Source organism: Orcinus orca, chromosome 4 (assembly GCF_937001465.1).
Source record: "Orcinus orca chromosome 4, mOrcOrc1.1, whole genome shotgun sequence".
Lineage (NCBI taxonomy): Eukaryota > Metazoa > Chordata > Mammalia > Artiodactyla > Delphinidae > Orcinus > Orcinus orca.
This window is the reverse complement of record NC_064562.1, coordinates 29,127,702-29,154,107: the sequence shown is the minus strand read 5'-3', so window position 1 is coordinate 29,154,107 and position 26,406 is coordinate 29,127,702. Positions and strand designations below refer to the sequence as shown.

Genomic DNA, 26,406 nt, shown 5'->3' with positions numbered 1-26,406 from the left:
GGACCTAATGAAACTTCAAAGCTTTTGCACAGCAAAGGAAACCATAAACAAGACCAAAAGACAACCCTCAGAATGGGAGAAAATATTTGCAAATGAAGCAACCGACAAAGGATTAATCTCCAAAATTTACAAGCAGCTCATGCAGCTCAATAACAAGAAAACAAACAACCCAATCCAAAAATGGGCAGAAGACCTAAACAGACATTTCTCCAAAGAAGATATACAGACTGCCAACAAACACATGAAAGAATGCTCCACATCATTAATCATTAGAGAAATGCAAATCAAAACTACAATGAGATATCATCTCACACCAGTCAGAATGGCCATCATCAAAAAATCTAGAAACAATAAATGCTGGAGAGGGTGTGGAGAAAAGGGAACACTCTTGCACTGCTGGTGGGAATGTGAATTGGTTCAGCCACTATGGAGAACAGTATGGAGGTTCCTTAAAAAACTACAAATAGAACTACCATATGACCCAGCAATCCCACTACTGGGCATATACCCTGAGAAAACCAAAATTCAAAAAGAGTCATGTACCAAAATGTTCATTGCAGCTCTATTTACAATAGCCCGGAGATGGAAACAACCTAAGTGCCCGTCATCGGATGAATGGATAAAGAAGATGTGGCACATATATACAATGGAATATTACTCAGCCATAAAAAGAAACGAAATTGAGCTATTTGTAATGAGGTGGATAGACCTAGAGTCTGTCATACAGAGTGAAGTAAGTCAGAAAGAAAAAGACAAATACCGTATGCTAACACATATATATGGAATTTAAGAAAAAAATGTCATGAAGAACCTAGGGGTAAAGCAGGAATAAAGACGCAGACCTCTTAGAGAACGGACTTGAGGTTATGGGGAGGGGGAAGGGTGAGCTGTGACAGGGCGAGAGAGAGTCATGGGCATATACACACTAACAAACGCAGTAAGGTAGATAGCTAGTGGGAAGCAGCCGCATGGCACAGGGATATTGGCTTGGTGCTTTGTGACAGCCTGGAGGGGTGGGATGGGGAGGGTGGGAGGGAGGGAGACGCAACAGGGAAGACATATGGGAACATATGTTTATGTATGACTGATTCACTTTGTTATAAAGCAGAAACTAACACACCATTGTAAAGCAATTATACCCCAATAAAGATGTTAAAAAAAAAATATGTATGAATAGATATCTATACATGTATGTCCACAATCTTGTTTTTCTTTATCTCCTGGAGTACTTTCCTTAGAAGTTATTTTCAGAAAAAGTAATTTCCCTTATCACTGACTGCCTTTTTCATCAAAGGCCATAGTGACTGCTTTTGAATTGTTTTAACTCATTTGCAATTCTAAGACTCTTATGTGGGTAAGGACGCTGATTATAGCTCCCTGTCCTGTCTTTAGCACTTTGGTCTTAGTCAGCTTTGCCAGCTATGCTGTGTATTTACACAGGCCACAGGGTAAGACTCCATTGCCCTATTTACTGCCTATTCATTCTAATGCTGACTTTATATGTTCCCCTCAACAGTTCTTCTTTTCAGGACCCTAGAGGCAAAGAGATAGAGAGACAGAGACAATGGAGATCATCTAATCCCATCTCCACATTTTACAGCTAAGAGAAGGGATTTAGAAAGGCTATAACTGGATCAGATTGACCAGCGTGGTAGTGATTTACAAACATTGCACAGGAACTTATATATGAAAAGGCTGAACGTATTAAAGTAATAATTTGTTGGTACTTGTGATAGAAAAGGCTTAAAAACCACATCATGATTGCTTTGTCCTTGCTCTAGATCAGGGTTTCTTCATCCTCACGGCATGGTGCTGTGCTTGTAACACATCTTAGGACAGATAGGAGTAAGGTCGAAAGTCAAGGGGATGTGGCAGTACCCAGGCTCAGTCCAGGTGAATGGCTGGCATGACGCCTCAGAGATTGTGGAGCAGATGGGCAGGGCTTAAGAAGAAGAATCCAGGTAGACAGTCGGCACGTTGGAGTTTTACCCATGGTTTGTTAGAGCTTAAGCCACGTTGTGGGATACAGGGGTAAATGATGGGGACCGGTAAGGGCGCAGCAGCCGTGGCACACAGGTGACGGGCAAAGCAGCTCGGATGGGGGGCCACGGCCAAGGCCCAACCGTGCCTCAAACCCCAGTTCTTTTTCTCCCGTTGGGAGCATGCAGAGGGGCACTGACCAGTGGGGAGGCAAATTACCTTGTTGTAATGCACTAGGTTTAGGTCCAGACCCTGCTGCGGAGGGTCTTAGAAAGTCAGAGTTAGTCAGGCGTCCCACCAAAGCAGGCCTCTGTGTGCCCACCTTCATTCTCTGCTAGCAAAAAGAGACTGTCCTCTAGAAGCTGACCACCAGACCCTCCTCCAAGGAGAAGAGCATGTGGAACAGAGAGGCCTTGCTGTCTTAGGACCTGAGGCCCAGCAGGGAAACTTAGGCCTGGGAAACTCTTGTCCAGAGAGAGAACATGATGCGGCAGTGCAGCTCGGAGCAGACTCAGGAGGCCAGCATCATGGATTGGGAAGTAGGAGTAGGGAAGGGCTGGAATGTTTCAGGAACTTCCGGTTTTAAGCAGGATCAACCCAGGCCTAAGGCTTGAGGAAACCTAGAGATAGGAGTCCTGGAGGAGCAGGGGAAGGCCCAGACAGATGAGGGCTGGAACAACCATCCCAGGCCTGTTTAGAGTCTCTGAGCTAAAACTCAGCTGGCGGTTTCCAGTGACCTAGGCCACTAAAATGAATGCATCTCTCATTTACAAGTGACGGCAGTGATAGGCCATCAGCTTGTAAATCTATATACACTCTTTTAATGACCGAGTCAAGCCATTTCGGTATGTTCCTCATGACAAGCCCTTGTTTTCTGAGAGACAAAAAATGACACAGTACAATTGCAGTTGAACTAAATGTTATTATGTATTTCAGTATGTGTCTTATCTCTTCTGTGTAAGAGAAATGGTGACAGGAATTAGAGAAAGTACCTATGTCTTCGGAAATTAACTAAGGTAATAATGGGGCAGAGTGGAATGTCCTGGGCTGTGAAACCAGGCCTGCTCACCAAGGTGGGACAGTGATGGAGCCTGGACACAGGTGTCATGAGAAAAGAGTTCAGAAGGCAGAGCGCAGAAGCCCCTGTGGTCTGGGCAGGACATGCGTTTGGGTGCAAACAGAGACAGGTAGACTGTCGAGAAAGGCAAGTGTCAGAGCCCCAGTCTTGGGCTGGACTTCAGAGGGAGCCAAAGTTGTAGGAATGTGGGGTGTAAGAATTGGGGGTACCATGCAGGCAGTGGGACACGGGAATGAGGCACAAGCCAAGGTAACAAAGCGAATATGAAATACAAGCATAATTAGTAGAAAAGTGGCTTAACTCAGAGATCCAATTTAGAGTAGAGGGACTAGATCCTTCCTGCTCAAAGTCAGGGTTGTCCTGGACAGAGCTAAATACAGCCCTGGGGGAGAGGCACCATTACTGCCCCATTTTACAGACGGGGAGACTAAAGCTTCAGGAGGCTGGCTAACCCTGGCTCTCACAGTCAGGGTGTGAGGAAACCGGCTGAGACCCAGCAGTTTTGCTCCAGGAGCAGTGCTCTACTTCCCGATCTCCATCACTAAGGGAATGACCTTGAGGAAGACCGGAAGGTTTGTTCAGGCACGGGGCTAGGCTTTTAAAATGTGCTACTGCATTTATTCTTGATAATCCCCTGGGAGATAAGTTTTGTTACTCTCACTTTATGGATGAGAAAATGCAAGCCTGAATGGCTTGCTCAGGGTTACACAGCTGATTAGTGACAGAGTCTCGATGTAACCCACACGTGTCCGAATGCCAAACCCCATTACTACATTAGGAACTACATTAGGAACTTGTCCTGAATTTTGGCTGTAATTAAGGATAAGCTGTTCTCTAAATAGGAAATTCTTTCATTTTAAGCAATTTATTCCAGTGAGGAAATGTTCAAAGTTAAAACGTGTAAGTACAAAGCTTTCTCAGAAAGCAAAATGAGATATTTTTGTGCATGTTGAGATTTCATCATTGCTCTGCATGACTTGCCAGGTGAGTCAAATCCTGGTATCACCACTGGCCACATGAAGCACCATAGACAGCTGCTTAACTTATTTCCTTGTCCAGGGCAGAAGGATAATATTACCTATTTAAAAGGTTATTGTAAATAACCTTTAAGTATTAAGTATGAGAAGAGTATAACTTTCCCAGTCTAGTAGCTTAGACCATAATAGATTCTCAACAAACGTTGGTCCTCTTCAATTCTATCTCATGCTGTCTGTCATATTTTCATGGTTGCTCCCCACACTTACGATCTGGTCTGTCGTCCAGCCCTGCCTTTCTTATTTCTTGGCCAACAGCTTGTCTTATTTCACAGAACAATTTCCCACAGTTTCTCTCCCCTCTACCCTCTCTCATCTGATTCTAATCTTTACCTCCAAGTGGTAAAATAAACTTAGACAAAGTTCTAGTGTATGCAGATTTATGTCTTGCACCATTTTTTCCTCATAAGCACAAGAATTTTGGTTCACATACTAAAGTTGTAAGTCATTTCTACTGGGAATAATTGGATAAAAGGGGACTGGCCAGTTTAGAATATTAAAAAAGAAAATATCTATTCTGCTTTGGTAAGCTAAGTAATAACTCCAAGGCTGCCATTTTTAATCTCAAGCATACATATTATCTATTTCTTTGAGACAATGACAGGACGCAGGAGGCAGAAGTCAATAACTTTGAGTTAGAAAATCAGAAAGGTGTGGAATATTTGCCTGAAGGTCCGGAAAGAAATCATTTAAGATGGCTTCAATTGTTCTCTCTTGGCTAATGAGTAGATGTTGAAGCAATTGAGATGTGGAAAAAACACATTTGGGGCTAGGGAACAACAGAGATGAGGATGATTAATTGAAAATTGTATCTTCTAACCACCATCTTCTGAAAGAGTCATCAGAAACCTGGGCTTAACCAGTCCCTTTGCCCTTTCTCCAGGATATTTTCCACTGAGCTGTCAGTGTGAGCTTCCTCAAACACAAACTAGACCTGGACAGGCTTCCCCATCACCTGAAGATTCAAGTCCAGGCTGTGCAGCACGGTATAGCAAAGATCATCACTTCCTCTTCTGTGTGTCTGTAGACCTCTGGCCCCAGGGTTTGATGTGCTTAGGATCCCCTCTCCCACATTGGACCATGTATGAGTCCCCTGTGGACAGAGATCTCATTGCTCTCTCCACCCCTGTGCTGATGACAATGACAGGCATGTAATAGCCACCCAATAATTATTTATTGAATTAATTAATAAAAGAGCAAGCAGACATTGAATTAATAATGCCTAACTTAACAAACAGAACAGATTTACTGTGGTTAAAAAAACGTGTCCTAGAAAACCTCTGGAAGGATACAGAGTCATTGATAACAGTGATAGCCTCTGGGGAAGGGAACGGGTGCCTAGAGGACAGGGGAGGGACAGAGGACCTTTTCACCATATGACCCCTAGCGCTTCTTGAATTCTGTACCATGTGCATGCACTATGTCATTATATACCCAAACCTACTCTAATTTGATGTGTGTGTATGTGCGTATGACCAAAACAAACTGATATCAAATGATGTCATAATTTCTTTCCTTACAAAAATTTAGATTGCTGATAGAAGTTTATGATACCGTTGTGCTCTATCACCAGTATGGTGCTCATCTGGGTTTCATTTGGGTTTCAAGCTCTAAGGGTGTTTAGAAACCGGGCTATCCCTGAGATGGCACCGAATGACCCACTGAGCCGTGTTGAGACCTTCAAATCTTAACAAATAGTTTGAGGCCAGAGTGGCTAAACCAGAGTCCCTTCTGTCTGCCCAGGTCTCATTTCTACTTTTGAGATCTTGGGAGATTCACCGGTTGGGCAAGAATGAATGAAATCTGATCATGAAGAAGCCAGCACACAGGAGCTTTCACTTCTGCAGGGCTGTGCACATGTCTGCTTCGAGGTCTGGGGTTTAGAGGTACCTTTGGATCAGGCAGAAAGAGGTGGATGAGTTAGTATGTAAGTTTGTCATCCTATGCATATTTCAGTTGAGTCTTGGATTTCTGGGTAAGCCTATATTCATGCAGTTTCCTCTTCCACCTGCCAGAGTGATGAGTGATGTTTCCATGTGAGACTTATCCATTATATGGCAACCTAAGTATTTTTCACTGCAAAGATTCTGTTTCTGTTCCGTATTACCCTCTAGGTAGAATTATCTTAAGGATACTTCTAATATGTATGAAGCCATAGAAAGGGCAAGTGCTGTAATAAAAGAGTTCCAAGTACAAATCCCAGCTAAGCTAGTCACATGATTTAACCTCTCTGTGTCTTTATTGACAAAATGGGGATAATAGGACCAATCTCAGAGCCCCCCCACCCCCGGATAGGATTTTTAAATTAAGGATTAAATTATATGATTGGGAAAGCACCTGTCACATAATAGGAATTCAACAAATGTTAGTTCCTTGCCCATTACCCTGAATAACTTTAACAGATGTTTTTGCATAGTCACGTACAACTAGGTTAAATTCTTACTATTGAATGTGTAGGATGTAAGTCATGCCTCCTGAAACAATGTTCCTTGTTCCATGGCGATAACTTGTCTTTTCTTATTACACATCATAATACATGTTTCTCCGGGTTAAAAGCTTATAGCACTTGGCTTTTGCCGTATAGTATTTTCTTTGATTATCTTTCACTAAAATATGCAGCAGGCCTAAAATTTAAATCATGATAATTAGAAGTTATATATATTTTTAAAAAACTAACACCTTTCACACTGAGAAGAATGTTTATCCAGGAATTTTGTGCTTACCCACATGGGAAGAACTCTTTAAAACACCACAGGGAAAAAATAAGTCCAATCTGCCTTCTAAATTAAAATCTTAGAATCCCCAAATCATAACTTCAAAAGATCTGTGTTTAAAGGTGGTGGCAGAGGTACCACTTACTTCTCAAGTGAGTTTCCCCCCCACCCCCCGCCCCCAACTCTGGCATTTTAAAGCCTGTTAATCCAGGCTCACTCATAAAGCTCAGCGGCGGGGGATCCTTGTTCATTGGTTTATTATGGGCAGACGGGACTGGTTTTAACTGAACAGAGGCAGTTAATTGTCAAATGTTTTAGCTGGCTCGAGCAATGAGTAACCAGTCCTTTTTGGACACCCTCTCACTCACCAGGCAGCAGTATAAGATGTAGAGAGGGGGGATGGGAACTCACCCATCAGAATCCGCAGTGCGGGAATTTGCTGGGACCGCCCTAATCTGTTTCCCAGGTTGCTCAAACCAGTTCAAGAGCAGTTAAACAAGGTTATGTAAGTGCCATGTGATGTAGCCCAAAATAGTGACTGCAAACCCAGGCTGCTGTTGCTGGGCAGTTGTCAACTGCTTTAAAAAAAAAAAAATCCTCCAGCAGGACAACACATGGACCTCTAAACATGAAAAAGAGATTTAAGCAAGAAGTTAATTTTAAAAGGACTTTGATGAAATTGCCTCTCTGAGGCTGAAACTGAATGAGATTTTTGGAAAAAGGAAACCACATTGTATGTAAGATCTGGTCATTCTAGAGCATCCATCAGGGATCGTTAAGTGAAAAAGACTCTTAAAAAGTTTAGTTTGCTGCTGACATGCCGAGTTCCCATGTTTTAATGAACGGCAACAACAAAACCATCGGGTTTGGCTAAAGGCTTTGGGCGTATAACAAATTATTGAGCAACATATCATTCAGAGAGTAATGAATATTCAACTATTTCATGTTTCTGTCCCTTTGAGTTAAATTCTCTGGTAGCTTCAAGGTGTGAAAAAGAAAATTACATTTCACGTAGCACAGTAAGCATGAAAATAAGGTTTTAAAGGAAAATAAGATTCTTTGGTGAAATGTCATTGACGGATGGTTTTTTAAAAGGGAAACAAAAACAACAACGGAGGAGGGTTTAAAATCTGCCTTAACCGTCATCAAGAGACTTGCACCCTAAGTTGGATTTCCACAGCGACCACATCCTCTGGGTTCCCTGCCTTTTAAGAAGCTGCAGTTCTGGGGAGTCAGGGATCCTGAAGGAAGCCCACTGGGTATCTGTCCCTGTTGTTGAGGTCTGGGTCTCAGAACCTGTCTCTGGGGTTCTTTCCCCACCTGGATTCTGAGGAAACGGAGAAATAAAACAAAGTGGTGGGTGGAAGATAAAATATCAACTTTTTTGTTCTTGTTTTTAAATAGGTTGAAGGATATGGTTTAATGGTAAGAGCAAAAAAGGCAGGGGGAGGGGCCTACTCCCTGGCTTCCCTGGTGGTGCAGTGGGTGGGAGTCCGCCTGCCAGTGCAGGGGACACGGATTTAAGCCCTGGTCTGGGAGGATCCCACGTGCCGTGGAGCAACTAGGCCCGTGCGCCACAACTACTGAGCCTGTGCTCTGGAGCCCGCGAGCCACAACTACTGAGCCTGCGTGCCACAACTACTGAAGCCTGCGTGCATAGAGCCTGTGCTCCGCAGCACGGGGGAGGAGGGCACCGTGGTGAGAGGCCCACGCACTGCGGCGGAGAGTGGCCCCCGCTCGCCACAACTGGAGGGGGCCCACGTGCAGTGGCAAAGACCCAACGCAGCCAAAAATAAATTAAAAAAAAAAAAAATTTGCACATCTTGAGTTTATAATTTGTGTGATATTCCTGCAGTTTTTATCCAATAACATTGTGGGAAAGGTTTGGGGGACTGAGCGAGCATAAATAAATGTAGCAAAATTACTTTCTAACCTGCCAAAAAAAGAAAAAATTAGATACGAGGACAGGCAGTGCTGGGTCAGGGCAGGCCCCCACCACTGGACGCTGCACCTGCTCCCTGAGGGAGCCCTCCTGCATGAGGAGGAGAATGGTGCTGAGGCAATCAAGTCAGATCTTCTCAGACTTACTAGTCAAGGCAGAGTGAGTAAAGGAGATGGAGAGGGGCCTGACGTGTGGCATCCGTGCAGCTGCCTCCGCCTGGAAGGAGACATCAGGCTGGGGGTGGGGACAGAAGCGGTCCCCTCCGGGATACCCGATCTGAGGCCCCGGGCACAGCTTCTCTGAGGGCGTGGGAAGGCATCTGGGATGCTGGGTAGGGCCAAATGTCAATATTCGGTGTGATGAGAAGTCATTTTTTTTCCACACATGGAATTTGGGGCATTCTGTTCAGTCTAAAATCACTTAAATTTCCTGCCTGGTGAAGTGCTTGCTCATAGGATCAAGTTCACCCACCTCTTTCTCCGCGCCTCTTTCGTGTAGATTCTAAAAGGTATTTGTAGGTGTTCCTGATGGTTTGGGGGCTTCTAGAACCTGGTCCTTTCCATATCTAATCTGACCTGAGAACTTCAGTATTTTACTTGATAAAAGGGGGCGACCTGGATTGTGAGTCATCCTTATCTTAGCTCCCACGTGGAAGAAAAGGAGATAGAGTATTTCCAGACGATGTAGCTGGAGGCACAGAACATTGCTGGGGACTTGAAAGAGTGTGCGTATCCGCAGATAGCGCTGGATATGAGATCAGTGGAGTCAGAGAAGAGGAGGAATAGGACACTCCTTTCTGAGGTCAGAAAAAGAGCTGTTGGGGAACACGTGCCACAGGTGCTGCCCCAAAGTATGGCTGAACACCCACGTGCGTCAGCCAGGCAGGGGCCTGCCTCCAGGCTGCACAACCCGTCTGCAGCCTTAGGATGTCTCTAAAGACGGTGTTCGTGATTCAGGACCAACCTACGTGTCTGTACATGTGAACAGGGATACAGACATACAGAGCGACCAATCTTCTGAGTTTTTCCATTTTGTTAAGATATGCCTCAAAATATATTGTCTTTCATCCCAATAATAATAATAAAACACCAAGAGTAAAAACACCAATGAAAGTAACGATCCAGTGCTACTGTATCAAATGCCTCTGATCCAAGCTTTGCTTACTTTTCCCGAAATGGCAGTAAGTTTTGCTAAGAGCATCGTTGAGCTCTGCCCACCTTCCCATCTCCCCTCCTTGTGCTCCAGAGGCCCGGTGTCACTTTGAATAAGGTGGGTAAGAGTTTGCACTTGAGAGTTTAAGTAGTGAAGGGCCCTAGAAGGCCTTTCATCAGAAGGATGCGCTCATCAGATTTGTGATTCAGAAGGATCACTGTGCAGGCTGTATGGGAGATGGGGGCTCAGAGGAGCCCTAGGGGTCCAGTGGGTACCTCCTGGACCACTGACGGGTACAAAGTGGAGGCCAGCCCCGGGAAGCTCCCTTACATTCGTTTCAACCAGAGTAGCTCTTCTTTCCCTGTTTTAACAAGTTGAGGTCTGTGTGAGAGTTATTTTTATTTTATTTTATTTTATTTTTTTTGTGGTACGTGGGCCTCTCACTGTTGTGGCCTCTCCCGCTGCAGAGCACAGGCTCCAGACATGCAGGCCCAGCGGCCATGGCTCACGGGACCAGCCACTCCGCGGCATGTGGGATCCTCCCGGACCAGGGCACGAACCCATGTCCCCTGCATCGGCAGGTGGACTCTCAACCACTGCGCCACCAGGGAAGCCCGAGAGTTAATTTTTTTAGAAAGCTTTTGAAGTTTAAGACTCCTTTGATTTAGAAATGGGGAAATAGTAGAGGCAGGTAGACTTATTACAAGTCCATTGAGGTAATGAAGATAGTATGCAGTAATGTGTGATAACAGCAGTAACATGTGACAGTAGCAATACTACAGTGATAACAACTACCATTCATTGGATCCTTACTGGAGGCCAGCGACTGTTCCAGTGCCGTGTGTGGTGTATTAATCTTCAGGGGAACTCATGAGGTAATTCATGATAGGCACTCATGATAGGCATCTGGGTAATTCCCATTTAACAAAGGAGAAAACTGATGGGCAGAAAGGTTGAGTCACTTGTCTGAGGTCATATGAATAGTAAGCAAGAGTTCAAACTTCCTAATTTAGACGTTTAACCAAGAAAGCCTGAAATAAGGGGAGAAGGTACTGGTGCCCATGGAGAGGATTCAAGAGAAACTTGGGGGAAGGGTCATCAGGATCTTGTGATCAATTGATTATAGAGGATGTCTGGGGTTGGGGTGTAAATCAGGGAAGATCAGGGGCTTCTAGTTGTGACTCCTGGTTGTAGCTTTAAGGACAAGGAATAGAGGAGGCTGCGTGTGTGGTGGGGACGTTAAGCTTGGTTTGAAGTGTCAGGCGTTCAGGTGGGGCATTCCGCAGGTACATGCCTGTGTGGGTCTGAAACCAGAAGGGAAGAGAGGGCTTAGGAGCTCCCGTGGCACTGGCAGCCCCTGCACATCCTCTGGTCACCAGAGTGCGTAGAAGCTGCTTGCTCCTTCTCTGCACCCCTGCCTTCCTGGGCTTCCACCCACCAGACCAGTTGCTCACTGCACATGGAACTGTGTCTCTGTCTCTGCCTTTCCCTGTGCCCATCCTTGACTTGGGGTGCCTGTATGCCTGTCCTCTCCATGTTTCAAATCCACAACACTCTTCAAGGCTTACATCAGATGCTTTCTTCCTCCATCAAGCCTTGTGCATCTCCCCATTCAGATATAATCACTTCCGCCTTTAAACTCACAAGAGTCCCATGTGATTTCTCTTAATCATTTAAATTTCCCCAGCCTTTAGAATGTTACGGTCTTAGAAGGAATGGACCATGTTCTGCCTCTTTATATCTTGCTTTAGACATCTTTGCTGAATGGAATTAAATCATGGCCTGGGAACTCATTTTAAATCACAGACATAAAACAAATTTATGGTTACCAAAGGGGAAAGGGGTGGGGGGAGGAATAAATTAGGAGTTTGGGATTAACATATACACACTACTACATATAAAATAGATAACCAACAAGGACCTACTGTGTAGCACAGGGAACTATACCCAATATTGTAATAACCTATAAAGGAAAAGAATCTGAAAAAAAAAAAAAATATATATATATGTATGTATAAATGAATCGCTTTGCTGTACACCTGAAACTAACACAACATTGTAAATCAAGTCTACTTCAATAAAATCAATTAATCCCAGAACCTATTTTGCTTCTTTGCAAGGGTCTTTGGTCCTCAATCTGCTTGCCCCTAAGTATCTGCTTACCCCATCTGGCAGAATGGAATTCAGTCTCCCGGGTTCACCTTTCCTTCTGCCACTGAACATGTGTACCTACCGACTTTTAAGAGTTTGGATATTAAGGTGTAACCAAAAACAGACAGGGGAGATGAGGAACAATAATGCAGGGGAGTTATAACTTGCCAGCATCTTACACCACTCTTACAGTCTTGGACACTGCTGTAGAATTCTTAGCTGAGTTGCAAACAGATCGGAGAGTCCTGGCTTTTTGTCCTCTGTTTACCTTAAAAGGATATAGTTCACCATTCTCACATCCTTGCCAGCCTTTAGAAAAAGTTAAGGCTTGAAGATGAGATCAGAGCTGAGTAGTATTTGTCGTGTCTCAAGTGGACCCTTTTCATCTAGAAACCTTCTTAATTCAGTGGTCATAGTTGCTAACACAGGAAAATCTTTACTCACTTATATTTAAGAGTTGACTGTGTTTGTTCTTCGGATTTTCTCATATTTTTTGTTTTTAAGACCTAACCAAATGAATGATGGATGATAACTATCACCTTTTTTTTTTTTTTTTGAGTACCTCAGGCCAGGCTTTGTGCTTCTTGTTTATATATAATAGCAACCTACATTTAGCAACCTACAAAGTAGGCATTACTGTGTCCATATCATAGATCAGAAAGCTGAGGCTCAGAACCATTAAACAACTTGGCTGAGAATCTCATAGTTCCCTGTTGACTGAGATAGGATTGGAGCCCAGGTATATCTGGTTTCCAAATCGTGCCCTTCCTACTGTCTTCTCCCTACCGCCTTCCATGTTTCCACCTTTTCCATTCTAGCATTATTGATGCTTTGAGGCAAGATCCATATGTCACCCAATCTGTATTTTCTAATTTGGGACCAGCCCAAGTGATTCAAAGTAATTGACAGTTTTAAAAGATAATTTGTATTGGGTTCAGTAACTTTTTAAAGAATGAAACTAACTTTAAACACTGAATTATTTGACAGTTAAAAGCAATATCATAGTTGGAAAAAAATGATACTTTTGATTTGTTTTTTGTTTGTTTGTGGTACGCGGGCCTCTCACTGTTGTGGCCTCTCCCATTGCGGAGCACAGGCTCCGGACGCGCAGGCTCAGCGGCCATGGCTCACGGGCCTAGCCGCTCTGCGGCATGTGGGATCTTCCCGGACCGGGGCACGAACCCGTGTCCCCTGCATTGGCAGGCGGACTCTCAACCACTGCGCCACCAGGGAAGCCCTGATTTGTTTTTTTGTTTTTGAACTCAACTTTGGTTGTTTTTAGCTTTGGTTTTTTTAAGTCTATAGGCATTTCCCTTTTGATCAGAGTACTTGTGGTTTCCCTGTACATTAATTTTATACATGTACTAACTAATCCTCCTGGTGCCCCATCCAAGTTTACTGTAACCTTGACAGCTTTCTATTTTCTAGAAAGACTTCCTTTTCTCCAAAAAGCGACCACTACCTCAGGCAGGAGATGCGTTGAACTAGTATACACAGATGGATGAGTGACTAGAGTTCCCTGAGCCCTGCTGGACAGATTTTCATTCTTAAACAAGATGCTCTTACATCTGAATGACTCTGTAATAGTTTTGATTTAAGGCAACCTAACCAACTTACGTGAAGGGTGATTCGGACCTTACAGGGGAAGTATTTAGTACTTTAGGACACCAGGAAGGTACAAACATCCTGCCTGGGATTCTGACCTTGGTTTAAGCTGTTTCTGCCTTTCTGCTGCTTCTTTGCAAATCCTCAGAGCTCTTTTTCTTAATTGGTGTGTGGGTAGAGGCGGGGATCTAAAAGGTATGGTGCTGGAGATGGGGCAGAAATGATTTGTGTGTATGGGTCTTTAGTGAACCAGTTACTTAGGAGCCAGTAGGTCTTGTGTGAACATTCATGACTGCAGGTTTGTGTCTATATACAACCTTCTGTATGAACATGTAAGTCCTGAGTTTCATACATGTAGTAGCAGCTCTGTGTCAAGCAGGATGCTGTTTGTACCATATCTCTACTTGCTCAATTAGCTTGTAGACTAATTCTCCATACTGTTTCTAGTGGAGTGCCTTAGTGCCTACAGATGGAGGCTCAGCCGTTTTGTACAAAAGTTTTATTTCAAAGGAATATTTTGGAATCTTTGTCATATCCCATTTATTTTAAGCTTTTATTTCTCTCCATGTGGTGGAATTGTGCATTTTTTTCTTTGGAGTATCTATCACAGGGCTTGCTACCAGCTACCTAGACAGAACTTACTCTATATTTTGATGAGGAAATACAATCAATTTGAAAATCGTGGGATATTTGCATTTACCCAATAAGGTTTTAAATTATTTAGTTTCTAATTTTTTGTACAGATTCTTGAGTATGTATGCATATTAGTGTACTGACATTGAGAAAGTGGGTTGTGGGTTTGGGGACTTGGGGGTGGAGTGGTCACTGGATTACATTCTTTATTAAAATAGCCCATAGATTTTTTTTTTTTTTCTTAAAAAAAAATGTATTAGGTACTGGTAGCTTCTCAATAATGTTTTGAAAAATTTAGCTATTTATGGAAAGAGGCCTCAACTTCATCCATTAAAATTAATTTTAATGTCCCTAAAAATTTTTTGTCCCTAAAAAAGCAGTATTGTAAACATTTTAATACTTCTGAGAGGAAGTAATATGGAGGCTGAATTTTGTGTTCTCATTTCCCCTTCATGGAGGTAGTCTTCAGTGAGGTTCCCCATATATTTCCAGCTCTTTGTCTTCTGGGCACAAGGTGAGATGACAGTTCCATCCTCCCTTGCAGTTAGGTGCGGGTCACTGGACTACCTCTGAACAATGAAGAATGAGTTGCCCACTCTGGGCTGGAGCAGTAGATTTCCTAAGTCAGATTCTATAGCTGCTCTGCCGTGAGACTCACAATACTCACTATGGTGGCTGCCCCATCAGCCTGGGGCCCAGGGTGAGAACACGTGGAACGGAATTCGCAGACTCTCTGCCGTTGCCTCATTAATATGTACCCAAACCCAACTTTTACCTTTGTTGATTTTTCTCTGTTGCCTTTTTCTTTTTCATTTCATTTCATTCACTATTATTTCACTCCTTCCATTTGCTTTGGGCTTAGTTTTTATTTTTTCTAGCTTCTTAAGGTAGAATCTTTGATCATCAATTTTAAACCCTTCTTCTTTTCTTATTGAAGTATATAAAGCTAAGAATTCTAAAAGTACTGCTTTAGATGTATGCAACAAAGTTTGATATGTTGAGTTTTCATTATCATTCAGTTTGAAACCTTCAGTAATTTCCCTTGTTGATTTCTTCATTGACCCATAAAATTTTTGAAGTATGTTGCTTAATTTTCAAATACGGGGCTTTTTTAGATATCATTGTTATTAATTTCTCATTTAGTTCCTTTGTGGTCAGAAAATATATTGTACATTATTTCAATCCTTTTATTTAGAATTTTAGATTTGTATTAAAGCTCAGGATACAGTCTGTCTCAGTGAATATTTCATGTGCACCTGAAAAGAACATGTGTATTGTGCAGTTGTGTGACTTAAATGTTAATTAGGTCAAGGTTTTTGCTAATATTGTTCAAATCTTCTGTATCCTCACTAATTTTCTAGATAGTGATTGTTCTATCAGTTGCTGAGAGAAGGGTTTTTAAATCTCCAACTATGATTTTGGATTTGCATTTTTTCCCCTTAGTTCTGACTAATTTTTAGTTGATGAATTTTGAAGCTCTACTATTAGGTGCATTGATATTTAGGGCTGTTATATCCTAATTTAATAATTATGAAGTGATAGTCTTTATCTTTTGTGACAGTTTTTCTCTTGAAGTCTACTTTATCTGACTTTAATGTAGCCACATCATCTTGCTTATGCTTGCATTTTTTTATTGCATATATTTTTCCATCTTTTAGCCTCCACCCTGTCTGTGCCTTTATATTTAAAATGCATCATAACACACACTTGGGTCTTGCCTTTTTGAAATCCAGTCTGCCATCTTTGACTTTTAACTGGAGTGTTTACACCATTTATATTTAGTGTAAATATTGCTGTACTTGAATTTATATCTCTTATCTTGACGTTTGTTTTCTTTTTGTTTCCTCTTTTATTTGTTCCCCCATTTTTCCCTTTCTGTCCTTTCTGGGTTGAATATTTTTTTAGTATGCCATTTTATATCTTTATTGTCCCTTGAGCTACACTTAGTGTTATTATTCTAGTGGTTGCTTCATGGTAGTATTTCTCAAATATTATTGTGCAACAGAATCACCTGAAGGGTTATATAAAACACAGATTTCTAGGCCCTGCTCCAAAGTTTCTGAGTTAGTAGGTCTGGAATTAGGCCTGTGGATTTAAATTTCTGTTAAATTCTTAGGTGATGCTGATGCTGCTTGGCAAGGGACCATACTTTGAGAACCATTGCTTGAGGGATTACAGAATGTACTCTTAACTTACCATAGTCTACCCTGAATAATTTATACCATTTCAACTGTAATGTAAGAAATTTATAGCAGTGAAACTCATTTATATCTCTTCCTATCCTTTGTGCTATGTTTTTAGGTGTTTTACTTATACACATTTTATTTTTTTATAAATCCCATAATACATTTTTTATTTTGCTTTAAATAATTTGACTTTTGAAGAATTTAAGAAAAGAAAGAAAATTTCTTTAAAATTTTACTCTCTATTCATCATTTCTAATTCTTTTCTTTGATGTACATCCGTATTTCTCTCTGGTATCATTTCCCTTCAGCATAAAGGACTTCCTTTTTTTTTTCTTATGTGATTCTACTAGCAACAAATTCTTTTACCTTTAGTTTATCCAAAAATGTCTTTATTTTACCTTCATTTTGAGAAATGTTTCCATTGGTTATTCTGAGTTTAAAGGTATTATATTTTGTCTTCTGGCCTCACTTATTACTCTTATCCTTGTTCCCCTTAATGCGATGTAATTTTGTCATTGTTGTTCTGGATGCTTTTAAGAATCTTTATATTTTTTCCCGGCAATTTAACCGTGTTGTGCCATAGTGATTTTCTTTATCTCTTGGGGCGTTTGCTAAGCTTTCTAAATTTGTAGGATGTTGTTTTAGTCAAATTTGGAAATTTTTATATATATTTTTCTGACCTATTATCTCTCTCCTTCTGGAACTCCAGCTACACTACATTAAATTACTTAATGTTGTCCTATAGGCCCCTGATGCCTTTTCCTTTTATCTTTTTTTTTTGTTTTTAAATTTTGTTTATTTATTTATTTATTTATTTATTTATGGCTGTGTTGGGTCTTCTTTTTTGTGCGAGAGCTTTCTCTAGTTGGGGCAAGCGGGGCCACTCTTCATCGCGGTGCATGGGCCTCTCACTATCGCAGCCTCTCTTGTTGCGGAGCACAGGCTCCAGACACACAGGCTCAGTAATTGTGGCTTACAGGCCTAGCTGCTCCACGGCATGCGGGATCTTCCCAAACCAGGGCTTGACAACCGTGTCCCTGCATTGGCAGGCAGATTCTCAACCACTGCACCACCGGGGAAGCCCTCCTTTTATCTTTTAATGTTTTCTCTTTGTGCTTTAGTTTTTATATCTCTGTGTCTTTAATTTCACTGATTTTTTTGTTAATGTCCAATATATTGCTAATTTCAACCAAAAATATCTTAGATATTATTTTGTAGTTCTTTGATTTCCATTTGTGTTTGTTTTTTATCGTTTCCAAATCTCTTCTGAGAGTCTCCATTTCTTTAACCCTTTTATTCATATTTTCTCGTATAGTCTAACAAGTATAGTCTATTTAAAAATCTTTATCTGGTAATTTCAACCTCTGGGTCATTTGTGAGTCTGTTGCTAGTGACTTTTTCTATTGACTCTGGTTTGCATTTTTCTAGTAATTATTATTGTATTCTAGACATCTTGGAGACTCCAGATTCTGTTATATTTTTCTGAAGAATATTGAGTTTTGTTCTGTAATCAATTAAATTACTGACAAATCACTTTGAACTTATGGGGCCTTTGCTGTATGCTTTTTTAGGGTAGGTCTGTTTTGGTTGTGCCTTTAACCCTAAGGTGAATGCCTTAATCCTAGGATACAGTATTTGCTCCAAAGGCAGGGACCTTCTACAATTTCAGTGGAAAGCCTGAGGTATTGATTGTGTCCTTCTGATTTAGTGGGATTCAAACTCTGTCACCCTGTGATTAGTAATAGCTGAAATACCTGCTCAGCCTCTTTCAAGCCTTAAATTGTTTCACCCCTGGATTCTCACTCTTTGGAGTCTCATGCTCAGTTCACAGGTCAGCCAAAAATTTGAGGGGAGTTAATATGTCCACCCCTCCTTTCCAGAATATCTATCCTTCTTCAATTTTTAGCCGTTCTAAAAGTCCCACAGTCTGTTCTCTGTCTTCGCAGGCCAGTAGGACTGAAGATGTTGCAGGGTTTCCATCCAGCCTCCACTGAAGAGTGTAAGAGTCTAAGGCCCTTAGGAAAAAAAGCCGTTCAAACATGAATCATGTCTAGGGTGGTTCTCTTTTTTCAAGAGTCAGTTTTCCTCCAGCCTCTCCTTTCTTTTGGTTTCTCCCCAGTGCCTTCAAATATTTTCCCCCCCTTTTGTGGACAGTTTATAATTGTTTTTTGTAGGAGCCTTATCTGATTCAAGCTATTCTGCCACTACTAGAACTGGTATTCTTCCCCAAATGGACATATAAGTGGAATGAGAAATAAATCTTTGTCTCCTTTACCACCGACATTTTTTTTTTTAATCCACAGGATTATTCCGGTGGCTATATGTTCTGATTAATACATAACTATTAACTTGCAAAGAGGCCGTCTCTGAGAACTTCCAAGTAGATTGTTAGTAGTGTTCCCTACTTCCATTCTACCTATCTAGGACATGACCTTCAGATTAATGTTTCTAAAATACGGCTCTGGACTTCACATCCTGTAAGCAGGAGTCTCATCACCAGCTTGTTATTCAGAGCCTCCACTGTCTGGTCCCCAGCATTCTGGTTGTCTGCCCTATTAATATAGTACTAATGTTATAGTAGAAAATTACTTACCCTCAAAAGCCTGGGGTATGACTTATTCTGAATTAGCTATTTTTACACTAGGAGAGCACAGTATTTAAAAAAAGACATGGGGCTACCCTGGTGACGCAGTGGTTGAGAGTCCGCCTGCCGATGCAGGGGATGCAGGTTCGTGCCCCGGTCCGGGAAGATCCCACATGCCACGGAGCAGCAGAGCCCGTGAGCCATGGCCACTGAGGCTGCGCATCCGGAGCCTGTGCTCCGCAATGGGAGAGGCCACAACAGTGAGAGGCCCGCGTACCGCAAAAAAAATAAAAATAAAAAAGGACATGATCAAAAGTTTTTAAAATCTTCTAAATGCATTCTCTTGTTTTCATTGCGGTTTTTTGGTGGTTGTTTGTTTTTCAATATAGATTAAGGGATGGGACACACATTACCTGTTTGTGTAGGTGCAGTTCAAGTCTTTCATGTTTACACAATTAAAAATATAAGTGACAGATAATTGTCTGAAAACTAGTAACACATGCCCACAGCTGTCCCTTAAGCTCTCCATCCTGCTTGTGGAAGATGAATCAGTGGCTGCAACCACGCTGACTGATAGAAACCAGGTATACTATTTCATATATTGTACCTAGAAGGACATTTTTTGCAGCTGTTATAGTAACTTGAATTTTTTAAAGGTGCTTACTAAAGAGAAATCCTCATAAAACAATCCCAGCTTTTAGAAGTCTGTTTTTGAACACCCAGAAAAGAAAGTTTTCTAGTGTGTGCATTAGACAGTGACTATTTCTTATGCATTCTTGTATGCCTGCAACTAAGAGGCTGTCACATTTTATTGTAGATTACCAGAAATGGAAAGAACCATAGACTACCCCAACCCCTGATGCAAATGTTTTGTGGCCTTGCACACATAGTAGGTTCCCAATAAATAATTGTTGAATTGAAACCAATTAAAGTTACATTTAGTTGTTTCTTTAGACATTACATTTTATTCAATTCAGTTTGAATTATAGATGAAATCTTTGGTTTTGTATTTAATTTCACACCATGATAGAAGGAAGACACATAATGCTGGTTGCCAATGCAAATACTGGGTGATAGAGTATGCCTCATTCAAAGAATGTTCCTTTGCTTGTTGTTTCCAAAGAGCAGTTTCAGCATCCTGTTGGACCACCAGTAAATTATATTGCAAATTGATGTTTACACAAGCCTCTGGCCTTAAGACCCAGCAACACTGTCAGACTTACTGAATTCTGCTTCCAATTCCACCCTTTGGGGAAGTTACTTTACCAGTTCTAACGTGAGTTTCTTCTTGTGAGGAATAGGAATAATAATCGCCTTACCTGTGTCATAGGGTTGTTGTTAAGGCTTACATAAAATAGTGCTATAATAGGGCCTTGAAGTTTTATTTTTAAAGTGGTAACTTCTTGAGATATTGTGCAGCAACGTGAAATGTTATATTAATCGGTTATAGTCTTTACCGTGGGTATCGATTGCCTTTGTGTAATTACCTACACCTACTTATATTCGCTAAGAGCCTTCCATTTTTTAAGAAGTCATTAGATTATTATAATGGTGGAGTTTCATTTCTTCACTTTGATAGATTTCCCTATTCTATTACTGTTGTTTTATTGTGATCATCATTACTAATATTTACCATAATGTTACTGAGAATGAGCTATAGATTAAATTATTTTAATACCATTGGGCAGTACACATTATTTTTATTGAGTATTTGCTGTAATTTACTTAGTAATTCTCAACGAAGGGAGTGTGATGGTACTAGGCTGAAGGGAGGGCTTTAGAGCCTGTTCCCTGTTTTACAGTCATCAGTGAGACACCCTCTGCTTTTCTGCATGTTTTCAATGACCCCATGACTCAGTCCTCAGACCTCTTCCCTTTCCAGTTTCCATATGATCTCATCCAGTCTCACAGCTTAAAATAATGACCACAAGCTGATTACATCTCCAGCACAGACCTCTCCCGAACTCCAGACCTGTGTGTCTAACCAACCCGCAGGCACTTCCATTTAGATACACCTCAAGTGTCTCAAAGTTAGCATGCCCGATACTGAGCCAGGGTAATTCCCCGTGCCACGTGCTCCTACTGTCTTCCTCATTTTAATTTACGGCAGTTCCATTTCTCTAATTGTTCCACCCAAGAATCTTAATGCCTCTTTAGCTCCCCTTTTTCTCAGATCTATCAGCAAATTCTAGCAGCTCTACCTTCAGAATGCCTCTAGAACCTGACCACTTTTCATCACCAACCCACCATCATCTTCCCCTGGATTATAGGGACAGCCTGCTACCCCAGTCCCCCTGCTTCTGTCCTCGGTCCACTGCAGTCGGTTTTCTATACAGCGGCCAGAGCCATCCTGTGAAACTTAAATCACATCAAGTGGCTTTTCAGCTAAAAGCCCTCTAGGCCCATGGTTTCCCATCTACTCCAAGTCTTGAACATGATCTATAAGGCCTTACGTGATCTGAGTCACATTGGCCCTTTTTCCTCGTCTCCTCTTACTGTTCACTCATTCTTTCCATCTTTCATCCTTGGCTGTTTCTTAAACATGCCAGGTTTCCTCCCCACCCCTGCCCTCCCTCATTTGCTTTTCCCTCTGCTCTACTCTGTTTTCTCCCCAAGATGTCAACATAGTTAGCGCCGTCCTTTTCTTCAGAGCTTTATTTTGAAGTCGCCTTCCAGCGAGGCTTCACCTGCATTCTTTCTAAAATATCAACACCCTCCTCACCTCCACCATGTCCTGTGCCCTTCCCTTCATTTTTCTCCCGAGCATCTATTACTGTCCAGCACTTGTACATTTTACCTACTTACCTTGTCTGTTGACTGTCTCGCCCTCACGGTAGGGTCACGAGAACAGGAACTTTTGTCCGTCTTATTCACTGCTGTTTCCGCAGTGTGTCTCATACTGCCTGATCCCTAGTGGATGTTCAGTAGATATTTTATATTTATTGGAATACATAAATGAATAATAGAGCTAGGGTACAGCTTTGCATTTTGCCGGTAGAGGCCGCCTCCCCAAGCATATTCCGCCTCTGAATTATTTTGGTGCCAGTTTGGCATGCAAAATGAAATCATTCTACATTTCTAGTTGTATAATTTGCAAGTCTTCCAGTTGAAATGACATGTGTAAATGTGGATAGGCAGAGGAGCTTAAACAGCTACAACAGTTGGGAGTTTGGGGTTAGCAGATGTAAACTATTATATATAGGTTGGATAAACAACAAGGTCCTACTGTACAGCACAGGGAACTATATTTAATATCCTGGGATAAACCATAATGGAAAAGAATATGAAAAGGAATGTATATGTATGTATAACTGAATCACTTTGCCATACAACTGAAATGAACACAACATTGCAAATCAACTATACTTCAATAAAATTAAAAAGAAAAGAACACCCTGCAGCGGGGCCTTTGTTTAGATTGGTGCTGGGTGATGGCTGAATGAAATGTGCACCATCTCCTGCAAGGGTGCATGCCAAGAAATTCAAACAGTGAGGAGTGCAGCTTTACTTCTATGGGAACCTATTAGAAATAAACATTAAGCTTATCATCTGTAACCTAAAGTCTCAGCTGTGTGAAACTGACGATTTCTGTACCTATATTATTCGCAAATCATGTTTCCCTTCTACTTTTTTGAAGAAGAGATTTCAAGGCAGGAAAGAGGATGTTTCATTACCTGATTGTACATATTAGTACTTTATATTAATATAATAGTCTTTATTGTAACAACGGTTCTTTATTATTTTTTTCAGGGCAACACAACTATTTATGTGCTGGAAGAAATGATTGCATAATTGATAAGATTCGACGGAAGAATTGTCCTGCCTGCAGACTTCAGAAGTGTCTTCAAGCTGGAATGAATTTAGGAGGTAAGTTTTGTAGTTTTAGTTCAGTAAGAGTTGTTAAGATGGATATCACACCACTAGGCTTTATACTCCCAAAATTGAAAATGAAGCTAACATGAAGCAAAGATTTCTAAAAATCTAGTAAGTTCTACATTTATGCTAAAACATTTCAGGAGAAAAATATTTCTTAGGAGAAGGAGTTGAAAACAAGTCTGCTATGTGGCTGTGGTCCTCTTGAGTTTGCTAAGGTTTCAAGAACTGGGTGCATAACCAAAACAAAAATGAATGATATTTTACATAGAACTATAGCTAACAGTTTTTATTACTGTGTCTGTTTAGAAATAAGACCTATAAGTGATAACATTAACCAGATAGGAATATATTCCTGACTCTAGGAGTAAATGTAATAAAGGAAGACCTATATGAAAAAAAAAAGCAAAAAAACCCCAAAAAACAAAACTTTAAAAATGTTACAGGAGCTCACCAAAAGAGTGGGGCAGGTAAAGACTTGAACCAAACACAAAAGTATACAACGTCCCTGGGTGGGGAGATTCAACGTCTTGAAGGTATCAGTTTTCTCTAAGTTATTTTATGAATAGAACACAAGCCCAGCAGAAATACCACTTGGTGATTCTAAGTTCCTAAAGAACAGCCAGCAAAATTCTGGAAAAGATAAATAATAAGGACAACTAGCTCTGCCACACAGCAAAGCATATGACAGAGCTACAGTAGTTCAAATGGTCTGTGTATTTGTTTATGGATGGTCCGATCAACAGAAAGTCAAGAAATAGATTCAAATAATATGAGAATTTTGTATATAATAAAGTTGGCATTTCAAATCAGTGGGGAAAGGATAGGTTATTCGATAGAAATTATTGTGACAACTGCGAAGCCATCTGGAAAACAAGAAAGTTGAATCCAAACTCCTATGATCCTCCAAAATAAATTCTGCTATCACAGAAGTACTGAAGGAAAACATGGATATTTTTATATTCTGCAAGTGGCGTATTTCATACTTTTTGAGTATTAAATAAACCCAGAAGCTATAAGAGAAAAGAACGGAGGAAATCAATACTACTTACAAATCACATATTACTGCAAAGGCAAATAATAAAAAACTGGGGGAAAATACTTGCAGCTTATAGGCAAAGGGTTTATTTCTTGTGCTTGTCTAATTCCATAAGAAAAGGAAACCAACTCATTAGAAAAATGAGAATGAAAAGAACAGGAATGTGAACAAAATATAGGGAAAAGAATAATAAAAGAAATACAATTGGTTCTTGAAACACATGAAAAGAGTCCCAATCTAATCCTAATAAGAGAAATGCAAATTTAAAATATGAGATACAATTTCTTGCAAATGGCAAAGATAAAACATTTTTATGATATATTGTTTGATGAGTATAGAAATAAAAGTAAAACCCAGTGTTGATCTCCTGCATTTTAGGTGGAAGTAGAAATTGATATAACCTCTATGGAGAGCAGTTCAGCTATTTCAATAAAATGTTAAAAGGCACAAGGCCTTTGACTCACCAATTCCACTTTTAAGAATTTATCCTAAGTATATTCTGGCAATGTAAGAAATGATATATGCATAAGATGTTCATTGTAGCCTTGTTAAGTATCAGACACACATTAAATATTTATCTGTTCAGAACTGATGAAATAAATTATAGAATACTCTCAGACACTAATAAGAATAAAGGGGGCTCTATATGGACTGATTTCCAAAATATTGTTTAGTGAAAAAAATCAGGTTGCAAAATAGTATGTTTCGTGTACTACAAGTTGTATATCTGCTTTCAGAAAAGAATATATATTGTATAGAGCATTTCTGGAACGATAATGCAAGAAACTAGTCATGGTGGTGGTCTCAGTAGAAAGGACTGGGTAGCTGGGAGACAAGGATAGGAAGGAAAATTAATTGTCACTGTATATTCTTCTGTGCCTTTGAACTTCATATTGGACTAATGCGTGTATTGTGTACACAAGTTACCTATTTAAAAGAAATAAAGTAATTCAAAAAAGAAACACAAAGAGATTTCACTCTTTGCTTTGATGAAAGCACCAACTGCCTGACTAGTCAGGACTAGGGAGGAACGTGGCTGCATGCAGAACAGAGCAGCTCTTGGGAATCAAGAGGTGGATGAGCTGTGGCCATGTGGCGCTGCTCCTGTGAGAGCATCCTGGGTGGCTTGAACTCAGCCAGAGCAGCCCATGCTGGTCCAGAGGGCGGGCCCTGGAGCCACACTGCCTGGGTGAGAACCCTTGTTCTGCCACTTCCTGAACTTGCAACCTCAGAGGCAGGTTACACCTTTCCATGCCCCTGTTTCCTTCAGCTTGTGCCTACCTCCTAGGCTGTGGAGAACAGTAAATGCGTCAGGGCACAGTGAAAAAAAGTCAGTACCTGTACACGTTGGTGGTGTGGTGGGTGGTGGAAACTCTCACTGCAGATTCCATGGCAGTTGCACACATGATCTGAGGGACACGATTGCCCCACATGTTGGTGATGGTGAACCTCAGTTGCCCAGAAAAGTTAAGCTGCTTGCCCTAAGATGCCACAGCCAGTGAGATGCTGGAGCTAGATCTGGATCTCTGGACCCCGGGTCTGGAGGTTCTGATGTGCCACACTGCTTCCTTGTTCTAACGTCCAAATCAGCGCAGATGTGGCACAAAAGAGCACCTTCTGAAGCATGTGAGCGAGGATCGGGCCAGATGAATAATTTAAAATCTAAATGGCACAGTGGTACAGCCGTTGGTCATAAAATGAACTCTGAATCAGTTTTGTAAAATCTACCATCTGAATTTAAACACACACACTGCTGAGGTATATTTTAAAATATCTCTGTGCAATTTTTGTATAGCTTTACAAATCTTATATATTTACATATACTATGTAAATATTACTATAAATACTGTATGATCACACTTTATAAAATGTCATTACTATCAGTTACTATAAAATACTAATGAAGTAGCCATACTTATAGTTCCTACCTCACAGGGTTGTGTTGAGTCCATACATAACCTTCAGAACAGAGTTTCTCAACCTCTGCACTGTTGACATTTGGGGCCAGATAGGTCTTTGCTGTGGGGCCGTCCTGTGTGTTGTAGGATGTTTATCAGCATTCCTTGTCTCTACCTATTAGATGTCAGTAGCTGTCCCTTTTCCCCCAGTGTGACAACCAAAAATGTTTCTAGGCTTCCCTGGTGGCACAGTGGTTAAGAGTCCTCCTGCCATTGCAGGGGACACGGGTTCGAGCCCTGGGCTGGGAAGATCCCACATGCTGTGGAGCAACTAAGCCCATGCACCACAATACTGAGCCTGTGCTCTAGAGCCCGTGAGCCACAACTACTGAGCCCATGTGCCACAACTACTGAAGTCCACACACCTAGAGCCCATGCTCCGCAACAAGAGAACCCACCACAATGAGACGCCCACACACCACACCAAAGAGTAGCCCCCGCTCACCGCAACTAGAGAAAGCCCACGCAGCAATGAAG

The 26,406-nt window shown here is 41.2% G+C and overlaps 1 protein-coding gene across 1 annotated transcript in view; it reads left to right on the top strand.

Moving 5' to 3' along the window:
* Positions 1 to 26,406, top strand: part of NR3C2 (nuclear receptor subfamily 3 group C member 2) — a 372,850-nt gene that overhangs the window by 234,151 nt on the left and 112,293 nt on the right. The window contains exon 4 of the mRNA XM_012535563.3: positions 22,810 to 22,926. Coding sequence (XP_012391017.1) covers positions 22,810 to 22,926 — 117 coding nt within the window. The remainder of the gene's footprint in view (positions 1 to 22,809; positions 22,927 to 26,406) is intronic.